This window comes from Rhineura floridana, chromosome 4, assembly GCF_030035675.1.
Source record: "Rhineura floridana isolate rRhiFlo1 chromosome 4, rRhiFlo1.hap2, whole genome shotgun sequence".
In the NCBI taxonomy this organism is placed as follows: Eukaryota; Metazoa; Chordata; class Lepidosauria; order Squamata; family Rhineuridae; genus Rhineura; species Rhineura floridana.
The window spans coordinates 148,448,925-148,470,147 of NC_084483.1; the positions used below are offsets into that span (position 1 = coordinate 148,448,925).

The following is a 21,223-nucleotide window of genomic DNA, read 5'->3' on the forward strand; positions in this document are numbered from 1 at the left end:
TCCCCCAGTACTAATAGTCTGGGGGATCTCAGCAATACCTCCGAGACGACCTCCGTCAGCTCAGTTAGGGAAGCCATTGGGCAGCAAGGTGGTCGGTACACCAAAAGGATTCCCAGCCTGTCTCTCTGACCCAACACAAGGTGCAAACACTCCAGACCAGTGACTGTATGGACATGGTGCTTGGTGAGTGAGATGGAACTCTTGTAGACCACAGCAACCCCACCTCCCCGACCCTCAGATCTACCATGATGCTGAACCAAGTACCCCGGTGGGCAGAGCTGGGAGAGGCCAACTCCTCCCTGCTCGCCCACCCAGGTCTCGGTTATGCATGCCAGATCGGCTGCCTCGTCCAGAATCAAATCATGGACGAGAGAGGTTTTATTATGTACCGATCTGGCATTAAAAAGCAGCAGTCCAAGGCTGTTTCCGTGCCAAAACCAGGCCCTTTTCTACCTAGTACATTTTAGAAAAATGAAGCAAATGCTATTTTACTACTATTTTAGTAGTACTATTTACTACTAATTACTGTTATTTTAGTAGAAGAAAAGTGAAAGATAATTAAGCATGAAAGATGGAGGGTGCAGATTTAATATACAGAAGTTCCAGTATGACTTTTTGACATGGCATATACTAGGAAAATGCGCCTTCAAAGTTCATAGCTGTTCTCTGTGAGCTGATTCACCCTGAATCATAGCCACCTCTATAGCTGCCACTATGCTTTTTCCAGTATCCTGGTGTGTTCTATCCTATCCAGGATGAGTATTACAAGCTGCACAGTAAAACTCTGTAGTGGTCAGATAAGGGCATTTCTAAATCATTAGGGAACAACATCCTGCTCCCTTTACAAATGGATATGCTAACTGCAGCAGTCCAATGAAATGAAAGGCAATGTGTTATTTGTGGATACAGTATAATTTATACTATACAGTGAACTGCATGGAGGATCTGAGCAGAGAACAATAGCTACTGAACAGAATGGAAACGAGACACAGGTTTTGCAGGGAGGACATCTCATGAAGAAATAAATCACTGTGAAGGTATCAGACAATTAAAAAAGCTATCTTATGTCAATAATGCACAGTGAGAGAATAATAAAGAAAATATAAAAATAAAGTTTGAAAAATCATGCATAGGTAGAGGAAATTAACTGGGGTTAAGAGAATGCCATCCAATAAGGCTCAAACGGAGGGAGAATTTGAAGAATAATTCTGAGCAGTCAGAAAAAAAATTGGCTAAGGCTGCAATTCTACACACATATAGGAGAGTACATCTTATTGAACTCAACAGGACTTAGTGAATGAACCAACATGAAACATAACAACATGATGCTAATTTTGCAAGAAACTGGATTGTACATATAGCTATAGTTGGGACATGCAGTTATATTCCCAGATTGCGACAAGTGTGGATGATACAAAATACGGTAGCACTGTCTAGACACAAGAGTAAAGGGAAGGGGGGAAAAGATGCATGGATGTCGTCAAGAGGGATTTGAGCTTCAATCTCATGAACAGCGACACTTCGTGCCCACTTATGTCATGCAACTGTCAGCAGGATTGTAAGCCTTAAAGGTAAAGGTGTCCCCGCACTTGTAGTGCAAGTCATTTGAACTGTAAAATATTTGCAATGAGGAATAATAAAAAGAATTGGCCCTTAAGATAGGTGAAACCAAGGAGAAGAAGGATCACATACTCCACCTAATGGTCCAGCTAGGAATTTACAATTAACTTAGAGCCCACTTGTTCCTAGGCTAGCATCTGATGGTCACCAACCTTAATTACACATATAAGTAACATGTAATTTAACATTTTGGAATGTTTGGGGAAAAACAGACAAGATGTAGCACTATTGTTTTGAAATAAAAATATTAAGTCACAATTACATTCTAGTCGCATTACTGTCCTTCAATATGGCAAAGAAAAACATGTACAGAAAACAGAAATGTATCCAAAAGACACAGACAAGGCTGAAACAGAAAGAGGAAAAGAAAAAAGGTTATCTTAATTCTCTTTGACAAACAGATATATTGTTCTTTCCCACTTAAAAGAAAAAAAAAGAATACTACCATCAAAAATCCATGAAGAAACTATTTTTCTTAATTGTAAAACTGATTCAACTTGCACATTTTCCTAGCGTATGTCCTGCCTTATAGAGAATCAGACCAATGCTCCATTCAGGTTAGTGCTGACTGGCAATTGATCTCCAAAGTTTCAGACAGGAATCTTTCTCCCTTTACCTGGAGATGCCAGGGACTAAACTTGGAGCCTTTTGTACTCACCACATATGTTCTACACTGAACTAAGGTCCTCTGCACACTTGTGCTTTACAATACAGAGTGAAAATTGTTTCTATGAGGCCCATTTGATATCATTTCAAGTCCTCTGTTACTCAAACTTACCACTGGTGACTCTCAGCACTTAATGGATCCAAAGTTATAGCATTCTCACCAACAAGCTTTCCTGTAATAGATGTATTAATAGGACTTAAAGTGCTATCCATGATCTAACAATAAACCAGCTGAAGAATATGCTATGCAATATAAAGAAATCAACAGAAAAGTGTTCAAAATCAGTTCAAATAGTAACTAACTTAAAATGATGATCACCTATCCTTACCATATTTGCCCTGAGGCAAGTCTCAACAGCTGGTATAGCACAGTGGGGAGGAGAGCCTGCCTGGGAGTCCAGAGTCTGATTTCAAATCCCCACTCGTGTCTCCTGGGAGTCAAGGGCCAGCTAAAGATCACTCTCACAATGAGTGGCTCAGGGGTTACATGCCCTGCCACCTATGTAGCCGTGGGCAAGCTGCACAGTCCCAAGGAGCCCAGTTGCCCCTGCAATTGCAGACAAGGAAGGGGCTGGCTTGTGCAGCTGTGGCAAGCTGAGCAGGCCCTAGCCAGCTGGGGAGGACTAGCCTCAGAGGGAGGCAATGGTAAACCCCCTCTGAATACCGCTTACTATGAACACCCTACTCATAGGGTCACCATAAGTCGGGATTGACTTGAAGGCAGTCCATTAACATTTTCAAGTCTCAATTATTTCAGTGGGCCGTGCTTCCAGGATAAACATGCTTAGAACTGCAGCTAGTAACTGAAAAATGCAGTGTATGCATAAAGAGAACCCACCACCACCCTAATAGGCTGAGTATTGATCCTTCTGAAAAGCTGTCAGCTCCAGTATCCTGCAAGCAAAAGACAAGGTTGGAGCAGTGGAATCTCATCCTCTGGAACCTCAGGTAGGATTATAAGCTCAGTCTATACGGTCACCATTTTACATGGGAGAAGACAGGCTAGGCACAAGGAAAATCAGATTGATACCACTAACTCTAGCACTGGGGTGGGGAAATATATGGCTCTCCAAATGCTGTTGCATTCCCTTCAGCCCTAGCAAGCATGTGTAATGGTCAGGGATGACAGGAGTTGTAGTTCAACATCATCTGGAGAGCCACAGGTTCCCCATCCTTGCTCTAGCTGGATTTTGAACTCCAAGTTTGTAAACGATAATTTTTTGTACTTCTTGCACACATCATTTATTTGATCTTTATTCCTGTGAAATTTTTGCTTGAATTATCAAATATTATTTTAATAAAAAAGTATATTGCCCAGCTGACCTTCAGAAGCATAGTTCTTTTTTTCTTCAGCCTCTGTGGTTATCACAAACATGTCCCCATATGCTCGGGCAAGCCTCCAAAGAAAGCCAGTATGGTTTCTGTACTGTATGTAAACAGAATTAGATACATTAGATCGCCTTCACTATAGCTTTCTTTTGACATGATTAATATGCATACTATGCTAGTCCCCACATGCCTTTCTGTACATATGAAAGCATATTGTATTTTAATTTACTGTACTCAGTCAATAATTTATTTTGTATGTCTTTTCAGATTCTTCTGTTGCAGCAACTAATATGTTTAAGAACTAAATGGACACTGCAAATCTATGCAGTAGTTTTTCCAGTCACTCTTACTCTACAACAAAATGTACAGTTGTGGTTAGTTTGTTGTCAGAGAATCCGTGGAGATAGTACTATCTCTATATAGGGGTGCACTACTAGCACACCACAGAAAATGGTTGCAACTCAGTCCTTTCTCTGCTGTGCAACTTTTCTGCTTGAAGGGATTTGGTAGAAGAATTACATTCTCAGCCATAAAATGTGACTTGAATACCAGACAAATGCACACCACAATTTAAAGCACACACCCCAAATCCTGTGAACTGCAGTTCACTCCTCACTTAACTACAATTCCCAGTACCCTTCAATACTGGTGGTGATGGGGATGTGTTTTAAATGTACACTGTGCATGCAGCCAAGATTATATTTGTCTAATACTCAAGCCACAACATTTTGTGGTTGAAGAAAGAGTGGTATCTCCTACCTGTAGATTGAAATAGTGCGGCTCATTTTGCCACCTCAGAATTCTACTACCTTGCTCAGTTTCATACTTGAAGGCAGGCCTGAGATTTGTTAGTTTTATTTAACCCTTAAGAAAAGCCCTCTTTGGCAAAATAAACTTGTATATGTATAGGGAGCAGCTGGGATGAGCATGGTAGCGCTGCCCTATCACTCTTCAACTCATGCAGGGCCATCTTCTGAAGTAAGGAAGGTTTTTGTACTCATGGAAGCTTGTCACATGTTTTACAACCCTGCAAAAAGGGCTCTAAAGCACATGGGGAGCTTCCATGAGTACAGAAGGCTCCTGTTGCAAACAGTTGTCCTTCATGAGTTGGGAGGGCAATGAAATGACAAATGAGGAACAGAGCTACCACTTCATCTGCATTGCCCATCCCTCACATATTTAAGTCTTTATCATAACACCTAAAGAGGGCTAGATGGCAGATAGTGAACTTGTGGCCCTTCAGACATTGTTGTACTACAACTCCCACAATTCCCGACTATTTACCATTCTGACCGGGGCTGATGGGAGCTGGAGTCCAACATATGGAGACTATAGGTTCCCCAGCCCTGGACTAGAGACTTGACTATTTTACTTTCTGCTTTTGGCAACAGAAACGCAATCGATAACTTTCATTCACAGTAATGTAGTAAGGCCTTCACCACTGCACATCTTGCCCATATCTTTAAAAAGAGTGCACGTGAGCTTAAAGCAAGGTTGTTCTTATCCTATTTCAAAGCATTTTGTTCCAGGGACCAGACACAGATTGCTATTGCAGTTGAGAGTATAGCAATGTAACCCTGTGCTAGATCATGTGGGTAAGCCATAAAAGGGTCAAATTGAAAACAAAACCCTCTATTCCCTATCCTCCTATATACACTTGTAAACACATCTCATATCCTGCACACTTGGATACAAGATCCTGGTGGCTACTGAAAAGCCGAGCCAAACTGGAAGAGTGACAGAAATCCCTCAAACCTTATTCTAATTCTTGCATGGCTTCGCATTATCTCTTTCTTATGGCACCTTTGTAGTCTAGGACGTGTGAAACACAGTCTCTCATCAACCTGCACCACAGTTTCTTTCCCCAGTTTCTGGAAGAGGCCTGGGTGGTGCGGGAGGTGCTGCAGCCCGGTTCTTTTCACACAGAGCAGTGTAAGACTTTTCAGAATATTTTCATGCTGCAGAAAAAAAAAAAAACGTGCTCCAGCAGGACCTGCACCACAGGTAATATGAGAAGGAAGCCTAATTTGGTGTGTTGGCTTCTGTGCAAGTTTTCATATCTCATACCCTGGGCCTGTGAGGAGTGTGGCTTTGTCTACCAGTGCATGGAAACAGGAGCGAGCACAGATAACCATTCGTTAATTCGGTTAGGGGGAAATTGCTTCTAGCAAATATTTGGCACATGTACGCAATGCTAGAAAAGTGCCAGAATCACCTAGGCACTTGTGCTAATTTTTAAAGAGAGAACATGGGGCTGATCAGAGACCAGGGGCTTTTCACCCTAAAGCCAACCTTCACTAGCATCTCCTTTAATTTTAACATTACAAAAAACATTTAAGAGAATGCTACATAGTGCACTGAACTACAGCTTATAGTATGAAAAACATTAGCATGGTATGGGCCTTTTATACCTTTTCCTCATTGTCAAACAACACTTTGAAGCCCTCTCTTTTCTCGATGTCCGAACCACAATGTAATCTGTCCACCTCCTGTAGAAGATTAAATAATTCTATTTTCTCTTCAGGTGCCAAAGCAGATGTGGAAGACCTGATCCATCCTTTTTCTTCCTCAGAGTCTCCTTCAGTATCAGTATGAGCTGTAATGTAACTAAAACACGGGGGGGGGGGAGAGAAGGAAATAACTCAACCTCTTCTAAAGGCACTGAGAGGTAGCACTCGTAACAATGCACCTTTTAACCATTTTACCAGTTATTCCATCTTAAGAAAGTTGCTCAGTTCATGTTGGAGTTACATTCATTTTAAAGTAGCCATACTGTGGAATACTATTTACATTATGGCAATAACAATTAAATGATGCTAATCAGGCCACTGTCTTGTTGGATTATTTGAACAAAAAGCTTTTGCAGACTACTGCACTTTATACAGGTGGGAAAAAGGAATCACATTTTTGGCTTGTATTAGAGTTCTAGTTTTATTTGTTTATTAAATTTATATCCCACCCTTCTTCCCAGAAGGAGCCCAGGGCAGTACGCAAAAACATTAAAAGCACTTTAAAACATCTTTAAAACAAAAGACTTTAAAACATATTCAAACATCTTAAAAACATTTTTTTAAAACCTCTTAAAAAGCAATTCCAGCACAGACACAGACTGGGATAAGGTCTCTACTTAAAAGGCTTGTTGAAAGAGGAAGGTCTCCAACAGGCACCAGAAAGATAACAGAGATGATGCCCGTCTAATATTTAAGGGGAGGGAATTCCAAAGGGTAGGTGCCACTACACTAAAGGTCTGCTTCCTATGTTGTGTGGAATGGACCTCTTAATAAGATGGTATCTGCAGAAGGCCCTTGCCTGCAGAGCACAGTGATTGACTGGGTATATAAGAGGTAAGACAATATTTCAGGTATCCTGGTCCCAAGTTGTATAGGGCTTTGTACACCAAAACTAAAACCCCGAACTTAGCCTGGTAGCTAACGGGCAGCCAGTACAATTCTTTCAGCAGCTGGGTGACATGCCCGAGTTAGCAGTCACGCTGTTGTATTTTGCACCAGTTGCAGCTTCCGGCCCAACCTCAAGGATAGCCCCACATAGAGCACATTACAGTAATCCAATCTGGAGGTTACCGGCACATGAACAACAGTAGCCAAGTTATCCTGGTCCAAAAACGGCAACAGCTGTCTTACCAGCCAAAGCTGGTAAAAGGCACTCCTAGCCACAGAGGTCACCTGGGCCTCTAGCGACAAAGATGGATCCAGGAGCACCCTCAGACTACGGACCTGCTCTTTCAGGGGGAGTATGACCCCACCCAAAGCAGGCAACTGACCAATTATCCAAACTCAGCAACCACCAACCCACAGCGCCTCCGTCTTGCTAGGATTCAGACTCAGTTTATTGGCCCTCATCCAGCCCATCATTGAGCCTAGGCACTGGTCCAGGGCTTGCATGGCCTCTCCCAATTCAGATGTTACAGAAAAACAGAGCTGGGTATCGCTAGCGTACTGCTGACACCTCACCCCAAATTTCCTCTTGACCACTCCCAAGGGCTTCATATAGATGTTAAACAGCATCAGGGACAAGATGGTACCCTGCAGCACCCCACAGCACAACTGCCAGGGGGTCAAAAGATAATGGGCCAATGCTATTCTCTGAAAAGAACCCTGGGAGGGAGGATCAGAACCACTGTAAAAGAGTGCCTCCGATACCCATATCACCAAGTCAGTTCAGAAGGATACCATGGTCAATAATATCAAAAGCCACTGAGAGATCAAGTAAGAATAACAGGGTCGCATTTCCCCTGTCCTCCCAATAAAGATCATCCATCAGGGCGACCAAGGCTGATTCAGTCCCATAACCAGGTCTGAACCCAGATTGGAATGGGTCAAGATATTCAGTTTCATCAAAGAGTACCTACAATTGCTGCACCACAACCCTCTCAATCACCTTCCCTAAAAAGGGTATTGGCAACCGGACAGTAGTTGTCACAAACCAATGGGTCCAGGGTGGGCTTTTTCAGGAGTGGTTGGCTCACTGCCTCTTTCAGGGCAGCTGGAACCACTCCCTACCGCAACGATGCTTTGACCATACCCTGGATCCATTCGGCCATACCTCCTTGGCAAGTTGTAATAAGCCAAGAAGGGCAAGGGTTGAGAAGACACGTTGCTGGCTGCATTGTCGCAACAACCTTGTCCACGTCATCAGGCTACATCAAATGAAACCGATCCCAAGAAGTTGCAACAGACGTTACACTGGACACCTCACTGGGGACTACAACAGATGTAGATGGGGCATCAAGATTGCTACAGAGTTGAAAAATCATACCCTCGAAGTGGCTTGCAAACAATTCACAGTGTGTTTCTAAATGGTCTAAAACTCTATTTCCTAGAGTTGATGTTAACAGACCCCTGACAATACAAAAAAGCTCCACTGGATGGCTACTTGAGAATTGATGGAGGCAGAGATGGGCCTTCTTTGCCACCTCACTACCACACAGTAGGCACGGTTATATTTTACTTGTGCCTGATCAGCACATCTTTCACCACTTGAGCTCTAGCTATTGTCCAGCCTGTTTCGTTGCCCTTAGTTTACTGGTGTACCAAGGTGCAAGCTGGGCTCCACAATGCCAGAGAGGGCACTCAGGAACAACCATGTTAAAAGCCTGACACGTTTCATTGTTCCACAACATGACAAGGGCTTCCACAGGGTCACCTGCTCCCCCAGGGCATTCAGGAATCCAGTGGATTCCATTAGCCTCCGGGGGTGGATCATCTTAAATTGTCCACCACCCCTGCAGGGGAGGATTGGAGTCATAAGTCTAAACTTCATGAGGAAGTGGTTTGACCACAACAATGGAGTGACATCCCCCCCCAATCTCCAAACCATTGTTTCCTCCATCTGGAGCAAAAAACAAATTGTGGGTGTGCCCTGCCATACGTGATGGACTGCTGACAACTTGAGACAGTCCCATGGTCATCATGGAGGCCATGCAGTCCCGAGCAGGAACACTTGAGGTAGCCTAAGCATGAACATTTAAATCATCTACGACTATTGTTTTGGGTTCCTCCAGTACCACAGCCAAGACAGCCTCCTCCAGGTTGGTCAGAGAAGCTGCCAGACAGCTGGGTGTCCTTGGCCTGACACCAGGTGCAGGCCCTCACAGCCAGCTCCAAGTCAGAGTGGTTTCCTGGTGACAGAGATGGAAGTTCTGTACACCACAGCAACCCCTCCCCACCCCTCTGCCCCTGAAGCCTGTGCTGATGTTGCACTGAGTATCCAGGTGGGCAAAGCTGGGTCAGGTCAATTCCTCCCAGCTCACCCACCCAGGTCTCAATAATGCACACCAAATCATGGATGAGTGCAGTCTTATTGTGTACTTATTGTAGTTTTAGAGCCACTCATGTAGCTTTGGTTATCTCTATACCACTGACTTTTTATCTGTGAGAATTAGTAGAGAACAAATATTACAACAGATATATTATGAAACTCAATACAAATTTCAAATGCAGATTTTAAGAGTGAAAATCTTTCTATGTATAATAATAATAATAATCTTTATTTATACCCCGCCCTTTTTCCAAAACTGGAACTCAGGGCGGCTTACAACTAAAAATGGGTACAGTAGGGCCCCGCATTACGGCGTTCTGCTTTAAGGCGTTCCACTGATGTGGCGCCTTTCATTTTCAATTTCAAAGGGTTTTTCCCCCTTTTGCGCCATTTTCGCGCGATGCGGCCCATTAAAGTCAATGGGGTTCTGCTTTACGGTATTTTCCGCTTTACGGCGGGGGTCCAGAACGGAACCCACCGTATAAGCGGGGCCCTACTGTACATATAATTTGGACTTATAAAAATCTACATTTAAAAGGTTGTGAAGTTATGGAAGACAAAGGGCATCATCCAGCCAAACTTAAGCACTTCTAATGCTGCAGTGCTATGCACATTTACCTGGTAATAAGTCCAATTCAGCTTCTGGGTAGACATGCATGATTGTGCAACATTCTCATTTCAATGGGAGATAAAATAAAAGGGTGCTTGACTGGGGTAGTCAGATGCAAAGGAGGACAGGGTACAATAGTTGTGTAGAAAAGAAAATTTCACCAGGTGTATCCTGCAATGCAATTCCCTCTTCTACCTGCTAAAACTCCCTTTTCTGCACAACTATTAAAGGTACAAACCTCCTCCTTTGCATCTGGGTATCCTGTGCTTAACTGCACTTAGTGAAACCCTTTTTTGGTTGCTGCCCCAAACTTGAAGGAACTGCCCAACTATTTCTGTGCACCCAATGGGCTTTCCAGGGTGTTTTTCAAGCAGCAGTTTCCTTAACCCAAAACAGAAACTATGTCTAAATCTAACTTTCAAAAATAGATTGTGATAAGGCTTGCGGTGTGTTCAAATAATAATATAAAAAATCCTACTGGGAATGTGCAAGGTACAGTAGGGCCCCACATTACGGCGCCCCGCATTACGGTGTTCCGCTTTAAGGCGTTCCGCTGATGCGGCGCCTTTCATTTTCAATTTCAAAGGGTTTTTCCCCCTTTTGCGCTGTTTTCGCATCATTTTTGCGCGACGCGGCCCAATAAAGTCAATGGGGTTCTGCTTTATGGCATTTTCCGCTTCACGGCGGGGGTCCGGAACGGAACCCGCCGTATAAGCAGGGCCCTACTGTACTGAGAATGTGCAAGCTACTGAGAATCATTAACATGGCTCTTTGGGGCTTAGTTTCCATGTAAAGCTAGTCTGAACTTAGTGAAATGTTAATAATATGCATTTTTCAATGCATACAACCTCCATCTTTTGTTTCTGATGGAATATTAATGTTTTAAATGAGACAGAAAGATTAACTTCTTTAAAGCTACCAACCGAAAGTGCTTGAAGACACAGAACAGTAGCAAAGATTAAAAATCACTAAGTGGAATTACAAGTTCCTGCATATCATAGGCTTTGGAACTAGCAGCATTTCGGCACTTCACCAAGTACCCTTTGAGGCTCATAGGCATTTAATTTATGATAGGACTCAGTGTTGCTCACTGAATCACCAAGACCTTGAGATGAGGAAAGTTACCTCTTTCCTGCCAACAAAAAAAATTCCATGCTTAAAAACAAAACAAATAACAGCCTGTTAAGGCCTTGTTCTCACAATGCTACAAATTTATTTTATTTATTTAAGAAGTTTATATCCCGCTTCAGTTCCAAAGAATTCTAAGCGGCAAAAACAATAACATGATATAAGCACCTTATACAATATACAGTATATAAAATCAATTATCTCTCACATTATAAATTAAACGCTAACCGAAATAAAAAGGTCTTAACTTGGCGGTGAAAACTAGTCAAAGAAGGGGAAAAACGAATTTCCTGCAGAAGAGAATTCCAAAGGGTTGGAGCTACCACTGAAAAAGATTTGTTCCCAATGCCAATCCGATGAATTTGTGAGAAAGGAGGAATATTAAGGCCGGGGTCTAATGAAGATCTTAGAGGACGGGTAGGCTCATAAAACAAAATACAATTAGATAGATAGATAGATAGGGCCTGAACCAGATAACGCTCTAAACGTTAACATCAAAATCTTAAACTGGACTCGATAAGGGATTGGGAGCCAGTGTAGCTGTTTTAGAAGCGGAGTGGTGTGGACTCGCCAACCCGCTCCTGTTAGCATCCTGGCGGCTGCTCTTTGGACTAATTTTAATTGACGGAGTGTTTTGAAAGGAAGTCCTGTGTAAAGCGAATTACAATAGTCCAGCTTAGACGTAACCAAGGCATGGGTAACCGTGGTTAGGTCAGAAAGCTCCAGAAAAGGGCGCAATTGGCGGACAAGTTTTAGACGGGCCAAGGCGCTTCTGGACGTTGCTAAGACATGGGCGTCCAAAGTCAAAGCCGAATCCAGGAGGACACCCAGACTACGGACCTGGGTCTTTAAAGGGAGTAAAGTTCCATCTAATAACGGTACATTCCCTATTTCCAATTTGGTTCGGTCCCCAATCACCAGTACCTCTGTTTTATCTGGGTTCAGTTTCAGTTTGTTCTGCGTCATCCAGATCTTAACTGCTGTTAGACATTTATTTAAAGGGAGAATGGCATCTCTCATATCCGGAGGGAAGGAAAAGTAAAGCTGGGTGTCATCAGCATATTGGTGAAATCGAATTCCAAAACTCCGGATAATCCCACCCAGCGGCTTCATGTAAATATTAAACAGCATCGGTGAAAGCACCGAGCCTTGTGGTACTCCGCATGACAACGGCCAGGGGTTAGAGCCAAAGTCCCCAAACAGTACTCTCTGTGATCTGCCCTCCAAGAAAGAGGCGAGCCACTGAAAAACAGCGCCTCGTAAACCCATCTCAGAGAGGCGTCCCAAGAGAATATCATGGTCAATCGTGTCAAACGCTGAGGAAAGATCAAGAAGGACTAACAGAGACATTCTCCCCCTGTCCAATTCCCTCCGAAGATCATCCACTAAGGCCACCAATACGGTCTCAGTTCCATGACCCGGCCTAAATCCAGATTGAGATGAGTCATAGTAATCTGTCAGATCCAGAAAACTCTGGAGCTGAGAGGCCACAACTCTCTCAATAATCTTACTTAAAAAAGGTAAGTTGGACACAGGGCGAAAGTTGTCCAAGCAAGAAGGGTTCAAAGAAGGCTTTTTAAATAAGGGAATGATAATTGCTTCCTTTAGGCTTCCTGGGAGGCGGCCTTGCTGGAGGGAAGCATTAATCACCTCGCAGATCTGATTTGCAAGTCCCTTCCTGGACTGTTTTATAATCCATGAGGGGCATGGATCCAATAAACACGTGGTGGGTCTCATCCCTTCCAGGAGATTGTCTATATCAGCAGGGAGGACAAGCTGAAAAAAGTCTAAAGTGGAGGAACAAACAGTCACCTTAGTCGGGGGCATAACATCAGTTAAAGTGTTATTAGAGTCAAGGTTAGAACGAATCTGGGTAATTTTAGTACTAAAATATGTGGCTAGTTCTTGACAACGGGAAGCTGAATATTCAAAATTCGGTTTATGTTGGTCTTGGTTAAGTAAATTCTTAACCACCCGGAAGAGTTCTTTAGGTCGGTTGTCAGCAGACAAGATGGCAGCCGAGAAAAAGGCTTTTTGTGACGTTAGTCTAGATGTCATATAATACTTCAAAAAATTCCTAGCTTGAAGTTGGTCAGAAAGGCTCCGAGTCTTTAGCCATCGGCGCTCTAAGCCTCTATAAGTCCGTTTCATATCTGCTAATTCCTTGGAAAACCATGGGGCAACTTTAGAACGAGAATGAGTGAGTGGACGTAGAGGGGCAATAGCATCTATGGTCCTGGACATTGTATCATTCCAAGAATCGACTAAGTCGACAATAGAGTCACTGGTTCGAGGAACAGATAATTTTTCAATAGTAGATAGGAAGACAGTTGGGTTTAATAATCTTTTTGGGCAAATCATTTTTAAAGGCTTCTTTTCTTTAACAGGAGTATGTAATGGTGGTATTTTGAATTTAATCAAATAGTGATCTGTCCAAAGTAATGGACGAATAGATAGATCACTAATTGCGGAATCCTCTGTGTCAGAGCCAGTATATTACAAAGGCTGTAATGGATATACAGTACGAAGCCTTGCAGTGCAAATACAAAGTAACACATCAAGAAGTAGTCCTGTGATGACTGGATTTCTTGTTACAAGTTTGCAACAGTTTTGGGCAGGGTTTTTTAACAAAATTAATTTTGCATGCTGTACGTGCCACCTTTTACCTTGTGAAAATTAATGCTGGACAAAACAAAGTCAAGGAGGGGGGTGGGGGGGAGAGCTTAACTCATAGTTTATCTTCCTAGTGCTGAGATTAGGAACAAAGGATGCCTTATTCATGAAAAGAACATTTTTGGAGGAAGGGCCATAACTCAGTGGTGGGGTGTCTGCTTTGCAGGCAGAAAGTCCCAGGAACTATCCCTGGTATCTCCAGGAAGGGCTGGGAGAGAACCCAGTCTGACACCCTGGAGAGCTGCTGCCAGTCAGTGTAGACAATACTGAGCTGGACGGACCAATGTTCGGACTCAGGATAAGGTACCTTCCTACGTTCCAGCACCTCTGTACCCTATCTTTGGCCTGGCTTTCCCCTCAGCAGATGCAGCTGGGTCTCAAGGGTCTGGCCCTCCACATGACTAGGAATTCCCAGGGAGCCCCCAGGAAAGCCATGGAGAAGAGTTTGTGGGGAGGGTTGTGTTGGGAAGTGTAGCCCCTGGCCGGAGTTGGCTGGAGTTCTTCGTTTCTTCCTTCCTCTGCCTGTAAAACTGACACCCTGAAGAACTGCCATAAGGAACATCAACAGATTGAAATATATATATTTAAAAACCAACCAATTTGAGCAGGCAAAATGTTTTATAGTCAGCATTTCAGCTGTCTGTCTGTCTGTCTGACTTTTCCGTATTTCACACATAATTAAAAGTTGTCACCTATATGGACCCCCAAACACATACACACACCAGAGCATGCCAAGATTTGTTAGGCATAATCCATGGTAAAAAACTGACAGTATCAGCTACCCATCAATAGATCCTGTACAAAAATGCTTCCTATAAACAAAAAGCACTGACTGTCATACGATTGCCCTCTAGTGGCCAATTCTCAGATTGATTCTATTAAAACACCTGAGGTTCAGAACCACAGAATTAAGACAATGCAATAAATTGCTCTTGGATCATGGTTATTTGTCAGATTGATACACATGTCTTATGCTAGCAATGCTCTTGTTGAAGAGGTCTGTGAGCAGCACAAGAGCAACAGGCATTCAGAGGCTAACTCACACGACAAACACATTTTCAATTGCTCATGCAGTGATAACTAAACATTTGAATTCATGGTGGGCAAGTACTGGGTATTCACAGAGTCAGGGCTTTTCAGCACATGCCCACCTCTTGTTTATAGGCATGCTTTTCTCCTTCAAACGTTATGATGCTCAGATGTGTGAAAACATCCCATACAAGGCAAATAGAGTAAAAGGAAGTCCTTAGTCTTTGTTGTATTATTTGTTGTACACCACTGTGATGTTTTTCTTATGACTTGGAGATTTATAAACAATCTCATGAATGAATAACTTGTGACCTTCCAGTTGTTACTGAACTACAACTCCCATCACCCCTGACCATTAGCCTTGTTGGTTGGGTTGATGGGAACTGGAGTCCAACAACATATGGAGGGCCACAGGTTAGCCATCCCTGCCCTAAATAATACTCATAAAACAAATACAAATGGCACTATATACCTCCACTCAAGAAAGCCTTGAACCAATAACTGAATTTTATTGGGACAGGAGTCAACCTCCAAAGATCAGTGAGCCTGCAGTTGTGAAACTAGAACCAAATGCCACACTGATGCAGCTGGCAGCAATATATATTTTAAAAAGCAAAAAAAAAGCTGCATTATAAAGAACTCTGCTGGTATAGCCAGATGTTAAACAGGAGCACAAACTTTGTTATCTAAATATGGGTTTTTGCTTCTTTTTGGGTGCCCTTAAAATTAAGGGTTACTTCACCTTCTCTTCCACACAAGACTAGTATTAGCTTGATCTGCTTTGTTAAGATTTTTGTTTTTGTGTACTATGTTTTCTTATGTACTTTTTAATAATGTTATATCAATCACTGTATACTCCCTTGGTTTTACACAGTGGGAAGTCAGGGCATATGCATTTTAAATAAATAATACACAGTGCACCAGCATAAAACATGCATATACATCACCACATTGGTCAGTCTCATGTATGTATATATATACATATGTATGTATATATATATACATACATATATACATATACATGTATACATATATATATATATATATACACATACATATATACATGCATATATATATATATATATACATACATATATATATACATATATATGTATATACACATACATATATACATATACATATATATATATATACACACATACATATATACATATACATATATATATATACACATACATATATACATATACATACATATATACATATACATATATATATATACACATACATATACATATACATAGATAGATATACACATATATATACATGTACACATACATATATATATACACATACACATATATATACAGATACACATATATATACATATACACATATATATACAGATAGATAGATATACAGATATACAGATAGATAGACAGACAGACAGACAGACAGACAGACAGATATAGATACAGATATAGATATAGATATAGATATAGATATGCTGGTTAGGATTTCTGGCACTTAGTTAGCTGGAACTAACTAAGCCATTTCCAGGCAGCATCAGCCCTGGAAAGTTGGACAGGGACAAGAGTTATTCAGTACTAGATAAAACTTTATTGGTAGAAGTGCAGACACTAAAACAAAAGGGATATTTCACCAAGAGAATTGTATTTTCCATTGTTAATAGCTCTTAAGATAGGAAGCACCCAAAAAGTGCAAGCTACGCTCTGCTGCAATATTACAGGTTTCTGGATCTGAAGCAAACTAAGGAGTATAGCTAGTGTGTATTACTTGAAAAATAGTCGTACAAAAGCCAAGCTGAGGACTAGATGTTATACCAGATCAGGCTGCTCAGATCAATCTAACAATAGATTGTTAGGAGCAAAGGTAACACATCCCTTTCCCATGGATTTTCCTAAAATATCTTGATATTTGAAAGCAATGGTGAGATTGCTTATGACTGGTTCCCAACATTTCTCTCTTCCCACCACTTCCCCTGGGCCTGGTTCAGATGAAACATTAAACACTTTCATCTGAACTATAACATCATGCTAAGTAATCGAGACCCAAGCCCATGTTCTCCCCTCTCCTCCTTCAGCAGGGCAAGGGAGGAGGAGAACTGGAAACATTTGCTTTCGTTTTCAACTACCTGCAGTTTGTTGCTAAATCTGAACTAGGAACTGCTCTTAGCTTTACCTATAGTTTATCCAAACAAGCCAAGATATAGAGAGTTTTTCTGGATGATAAACCCTGTAAGAACAGCAAGTATATAAATGGTAAACAAAGTGCTTGCACCCAAGATGGTGATTATATAAAAAATATGAATATTTTATTAAAGGTTGGGACAGACCTGAAATAATTTTTAAATACCCACCCGCCTTCACTTTCTGCCTCTTCAGAACTGTTGGTATCTGACACACCTCGGCCAGTTTCAGTCTTCCTCTTCTTTGTTGTTCTGTGTAAAGGGCTGGCCCTGCGAGAATCTGTATTCCCTTGAAGTTCATCCCGAACAAGTTCTTCTAATTTTGGAATTGCTTCTTTCAGAAATGTCACCTCTCTTTTAAGTTCTTCCACACTTACCAGTAAACCATTCAATTTCTCCAGTATCTGAAGCTGTCTTCCTTGTAATAGCATCACAGTCCCTTGTCCATTATGAGTTTCATATGGAAAATCTACCAAATCAAAACTGTCCTCCGACTTTGGAAATTTAGGAAAATGCATGGCTTTGCTGCATTTCTGTGTCTTGCGATACCAAATGAGGACCAAGGTTATTCCAGCAGCCCCTGCCATTAAGCCAAATATTAGCCTTTTGTTTTCAGAATAAGACATGACCTTTTCTTCTGAAATGATATACAAAGCATAAGAGAACTAGGTTTTTAATGTTTGCTTCTTCTATAATGCGGGCTAAAGAAATATGGGCAGCTCCATTAACAAACCAGTTAGACAGGACTTTCTGATTAAAAGGGATTTAAGCCACAACCCTAAATACCACTGCATAGAAATAAATGTGCAATGTCTTCATATGACAAGAGCAAACTGGGACCATTTTCCAGTCTAACCACATTTTTGGTTTGTCTGGTTTGAAACCAATCCAGGTTTTGAAGATTAATCCATTTGAACTTTTAACTTTGCCCTTATTAGTACAACATGCTACCACAATAACACTAAAATATATTTAGTTTATTTTGCATGATCCTCCCAAACCTCAGGTGAAAAGTCTTAAAATGACTATTTCCTGTTCACTTGCCAACCAATCAATTATTTTAGCTGCACATTAAAGAGGTGTGTTTTTCTGGTTGGCTTTCAGAGTTAAGCCAGCAAAGGGACAAGATTAATCTAATTAATGGTAGAATCAGATATAGCAACCCATTAAAGTTACATGCATTTAATTCTACACTGAAGAATGGCTAGTGTTTTAATTGACTTTTTATACCTGCTTTTTCTGCCATGAGTCTTTGGGATGTGGTGGGCTATAAATCTAATGGGTAATTGAAAAGGCAGATGGAACCAAAGGCTCATCCAAAAAGTATACCCAAGAAACATGAAAACTGAACGCCACATCTTCTATGTGCCATTTTTGTCAGAAATCAATGAGATCTACGTTCCAAGCAGCACTGGTTTCGGTTTGGGAGGATCACAAAGGTGATTTAAAAAAAACTCCCAAGCCTCTGATGTTGGAGAAATGGGGCACTGGGAAGACTGACCTCTGTAACTAGATAGCAGTTGTGCAAGTTCAGCAAGCTCAGGAAGTAAATGATTGTTGATAAGAACATAAGAACATAAGAAGAGCCTGCTGGATCAGGCCAGTGGCCCATCTAGCCCAGCATCCTGTTCTCACAGTGGCCAACCAGGTGCCTGGGGGAAGCCCGCAAGCAGGACCCGAGTGCAAGAACACTCTCCCCTCCTGAGGCTTCCGGCAACTGGTTTTCAGAAGCATGCTGCCTCTGACTAGGGTGGCAGAGCACAGCCATCACGGCTAGTAGCCATTGATAGCCCTGTCCTCCATGAATTGGTCTAATCTTCTTTTAAAGCCATCCAAGCTGGTGGCCATTACTGCATCTTGTGGGAGCAAATTCCATAGTTTAACTATGCGCTGAGTAAAGAAGTACTTCCTTTTGTCTGTCCTGAATCTTCCAACATTCAGCTTCTTTGAATGTCCACGAGTTCTAGTATTATGAGAGAGGGAGAAGAACTTTTCTCTATCCACTTTCTCAATGCCATGCATAATTTTATACACTTCTATCATGTCTCCTCTGACCCGCCTTTTCTCTAAACTAAAAAGCCCCAAATGCTGCAACCTTTCCTCGTAAGGGAGTCGCTCCATCCCCTTGATCATTCTGGTTGCCCTCTTCTGAACCTTTTCCAACTCTATAATATCCTTTTTGAGATGAGGCGACCAGAACTGTACACACTATTCCAAATGCGGCCGCACCATAGATTTATACAACGGCATTATGATATCGGCTGTTTTATTTTCAATACCTTTCCTAATTATCGCTAGCATGGAATTTGCCTTTTTCACAGCTGCCGCACACTGGGTCGACATTTTCATCGTGCTGTCCACTACAACCCCGAGGTCTCTCTCCTGGTCGGTCACCGCCAGTTCAGACCCCATGAGCGTATATGTGAAATTCAGATTTTTTGCTCCAATATGCATAATTTTACACTTGTTTATATTGAATTGCATTTGCCATTTTTCTGCCCATTCACTCAGTTTGGAGAGGTCTTTTTGGAGCTCTTCGCAATCCCTTTTTGTTTTAACAACCCTGAACAATTTAGTGTCATCAGCAAACTTGGCCACTTCACTGCTCACTCCTAATTCTAGGTCATTAATGAACAAGTTGAAAAGTACAGATCCCAATACCGATCCTTGAGGGACTCCACTTTCTACAGCCCTCCATTGGGAGAACTGTCCGTTTATTCCTACTCTCTGCTTTCTGCTTCTTAACCAATTTCTTATCCACAAGAGGACCTCTCCTCTTATTCCATGACTGCTAAGCTTCCTCAGAAGCCTTTGGTGAGGTACCTTGTCAAACGCTTTTTGAAAGTCTAAGGCACCTACAGGCAACCACAACTAAGAACTGGCCTGGGCAGTAGCTTAGCCTCCATTGAGCGGGTAAATAGGCAGGAACTGGACCGGGGAACTGGACCCCCCCCTTACACAGGAAGGTGGGGAGAAGGACCCTCAGGAACACCAGGCAGGCAGGCAGGCAGACCCTGAGGCTGGGGGCAACCACCCGCCCAGCCCTTTCCCCCCCACACCCTGCTATCTTCCTTTGTACGACGCGGGCTTCTGCTGGGGGCAGCCCACGTAAGCTCTTCTTACATACCAAGGAAGCCCCCCTCGAACGCTCCGGCTCGGCTCAAAATCACTGCCACAGCCTCCAGCACTCCACCGCCCGAACCGTCTCAGAGAAGAGGCGGTGTCCACGCTCAAGGGCCGCCCACAGCTCCGGAGACCCGGATACTGGTGGGCGGGCGGTGTTGGGCGCTCCCCAAGAAGGCGCCCTTCCTATCTCCCTTCCCGTTTCAGTGTGTCGGCCTGATACCCAGATGGAGGGAAGGAGGGATGGCGGGCTACTCTTAATAAACTTCGTCGTCCCGCTTCTTGAGAGGTCTCGTGAGGGGTAGTTCTAGATCAGGGGTGGGCAAGCTGTGGTCCTATTGCTTAGGCTACAACTCCCATCATCCCTGACCACTGGTCGGTTGGCTGGGGCTGATGGCATCCAAAAACAAATCTGGGTGGAAAAACGTCGGAAGACCATCGGCGACAGTATTGCCTCCAGTCCTCCCTATTTGCCACATACAGCCCCTATTTTTATTTTTTAGTCAGTGTCCCCGGTTAAACCATTTCCCCTGTTTTTGCGGCCAGGGGATGCCTTGTTAAAATTTGGTAAGGATGAGTGGCCAGAGATAATTCTTTAGCGTTCTTCTGCCTCTTATCCAGGAGTTAACAGTGCATGCCTACTCAGAAGCAAATCCCACAGCGTTCAATGTGGCTTACTCTCAGGTAAGTGGGCATAGAGTTGCACTGCAGTCCTCTGCCCACTTACTTGGGTTGTGCCTCACTGAACTCTGAGGCAGTGTTGTCATCAATAATTTTTTCCCCACCAGACACATGCCACAAATCCACCAAAATCTTACCTTAACCCATTAGACATCGCATTTGATAACATTTTTGAGTTGTGAAAAAACATTGTGAGGAATTGCTTAACAAGGTGAATAATAGAACTTAAAAGTACTAGCAACCGTTGAAGGGGAGGAAAGGGGGAAAACTACTATGAAGAGGACAGCTCCCAACTTTAGATCTAAGAGAAGTATGGAGGTTTTGCATTCCTAGTTTTTTTAGGTTTAAGAATGCTGTGTTTGGCTACTCTGAGAACAGGATGTTGGGCTAGATGGGCTTTTGGCCTGATCCAGCAG

The 21,223-nt window shown here is 42.6% G+C and overlaps 1 protein-coding gene across 4 annotated transcripts in view; it reads right to left on the bottom strand.

The window, feature by feature from the left end:
• The window catches only part of RMDN2 (regulator of microtubule dynamics 2), a 45,560-nt gene extending 25,341 nt beyond the window's left edge, over positions 1-20,219 (bottom strand). For 3 of the 4 annotated variants that reach the window (XM_061624736.1, XM_061624738.1, XM_061624735.1), the window contains exons 1-5: positions 20,131-20,219; positions 17,175-17,640; positions 6,027-6,222; positions 3,610-3,712; positions 2,399-2,459 (exon numbers count right to left, since the gene is read on the bottom strand). In XM_061624736.1, the coding sequence (XP_061480720.1) occupies positions 2,399-2,459; positions 3,610-3,712; positions 6,027-6,222; positions 17,175-17,629 (815 nt within the window). In that variant the 5' untranslated portion in view covers positions 17,630-17,640; positions 20,131-20,219. The remainder of the gene's footprint in view (positions 1-2,398; positions 2,460-3,609; positions 3,713-6,026; positions 6,223-17,174; positions 17,641-20,130) is intronic. The other variant, XM_061624737.1, reaches the window with a different exon arrangement.
• Positions 20,220-21,223: the final 1,004 nt, after the last annotated feature.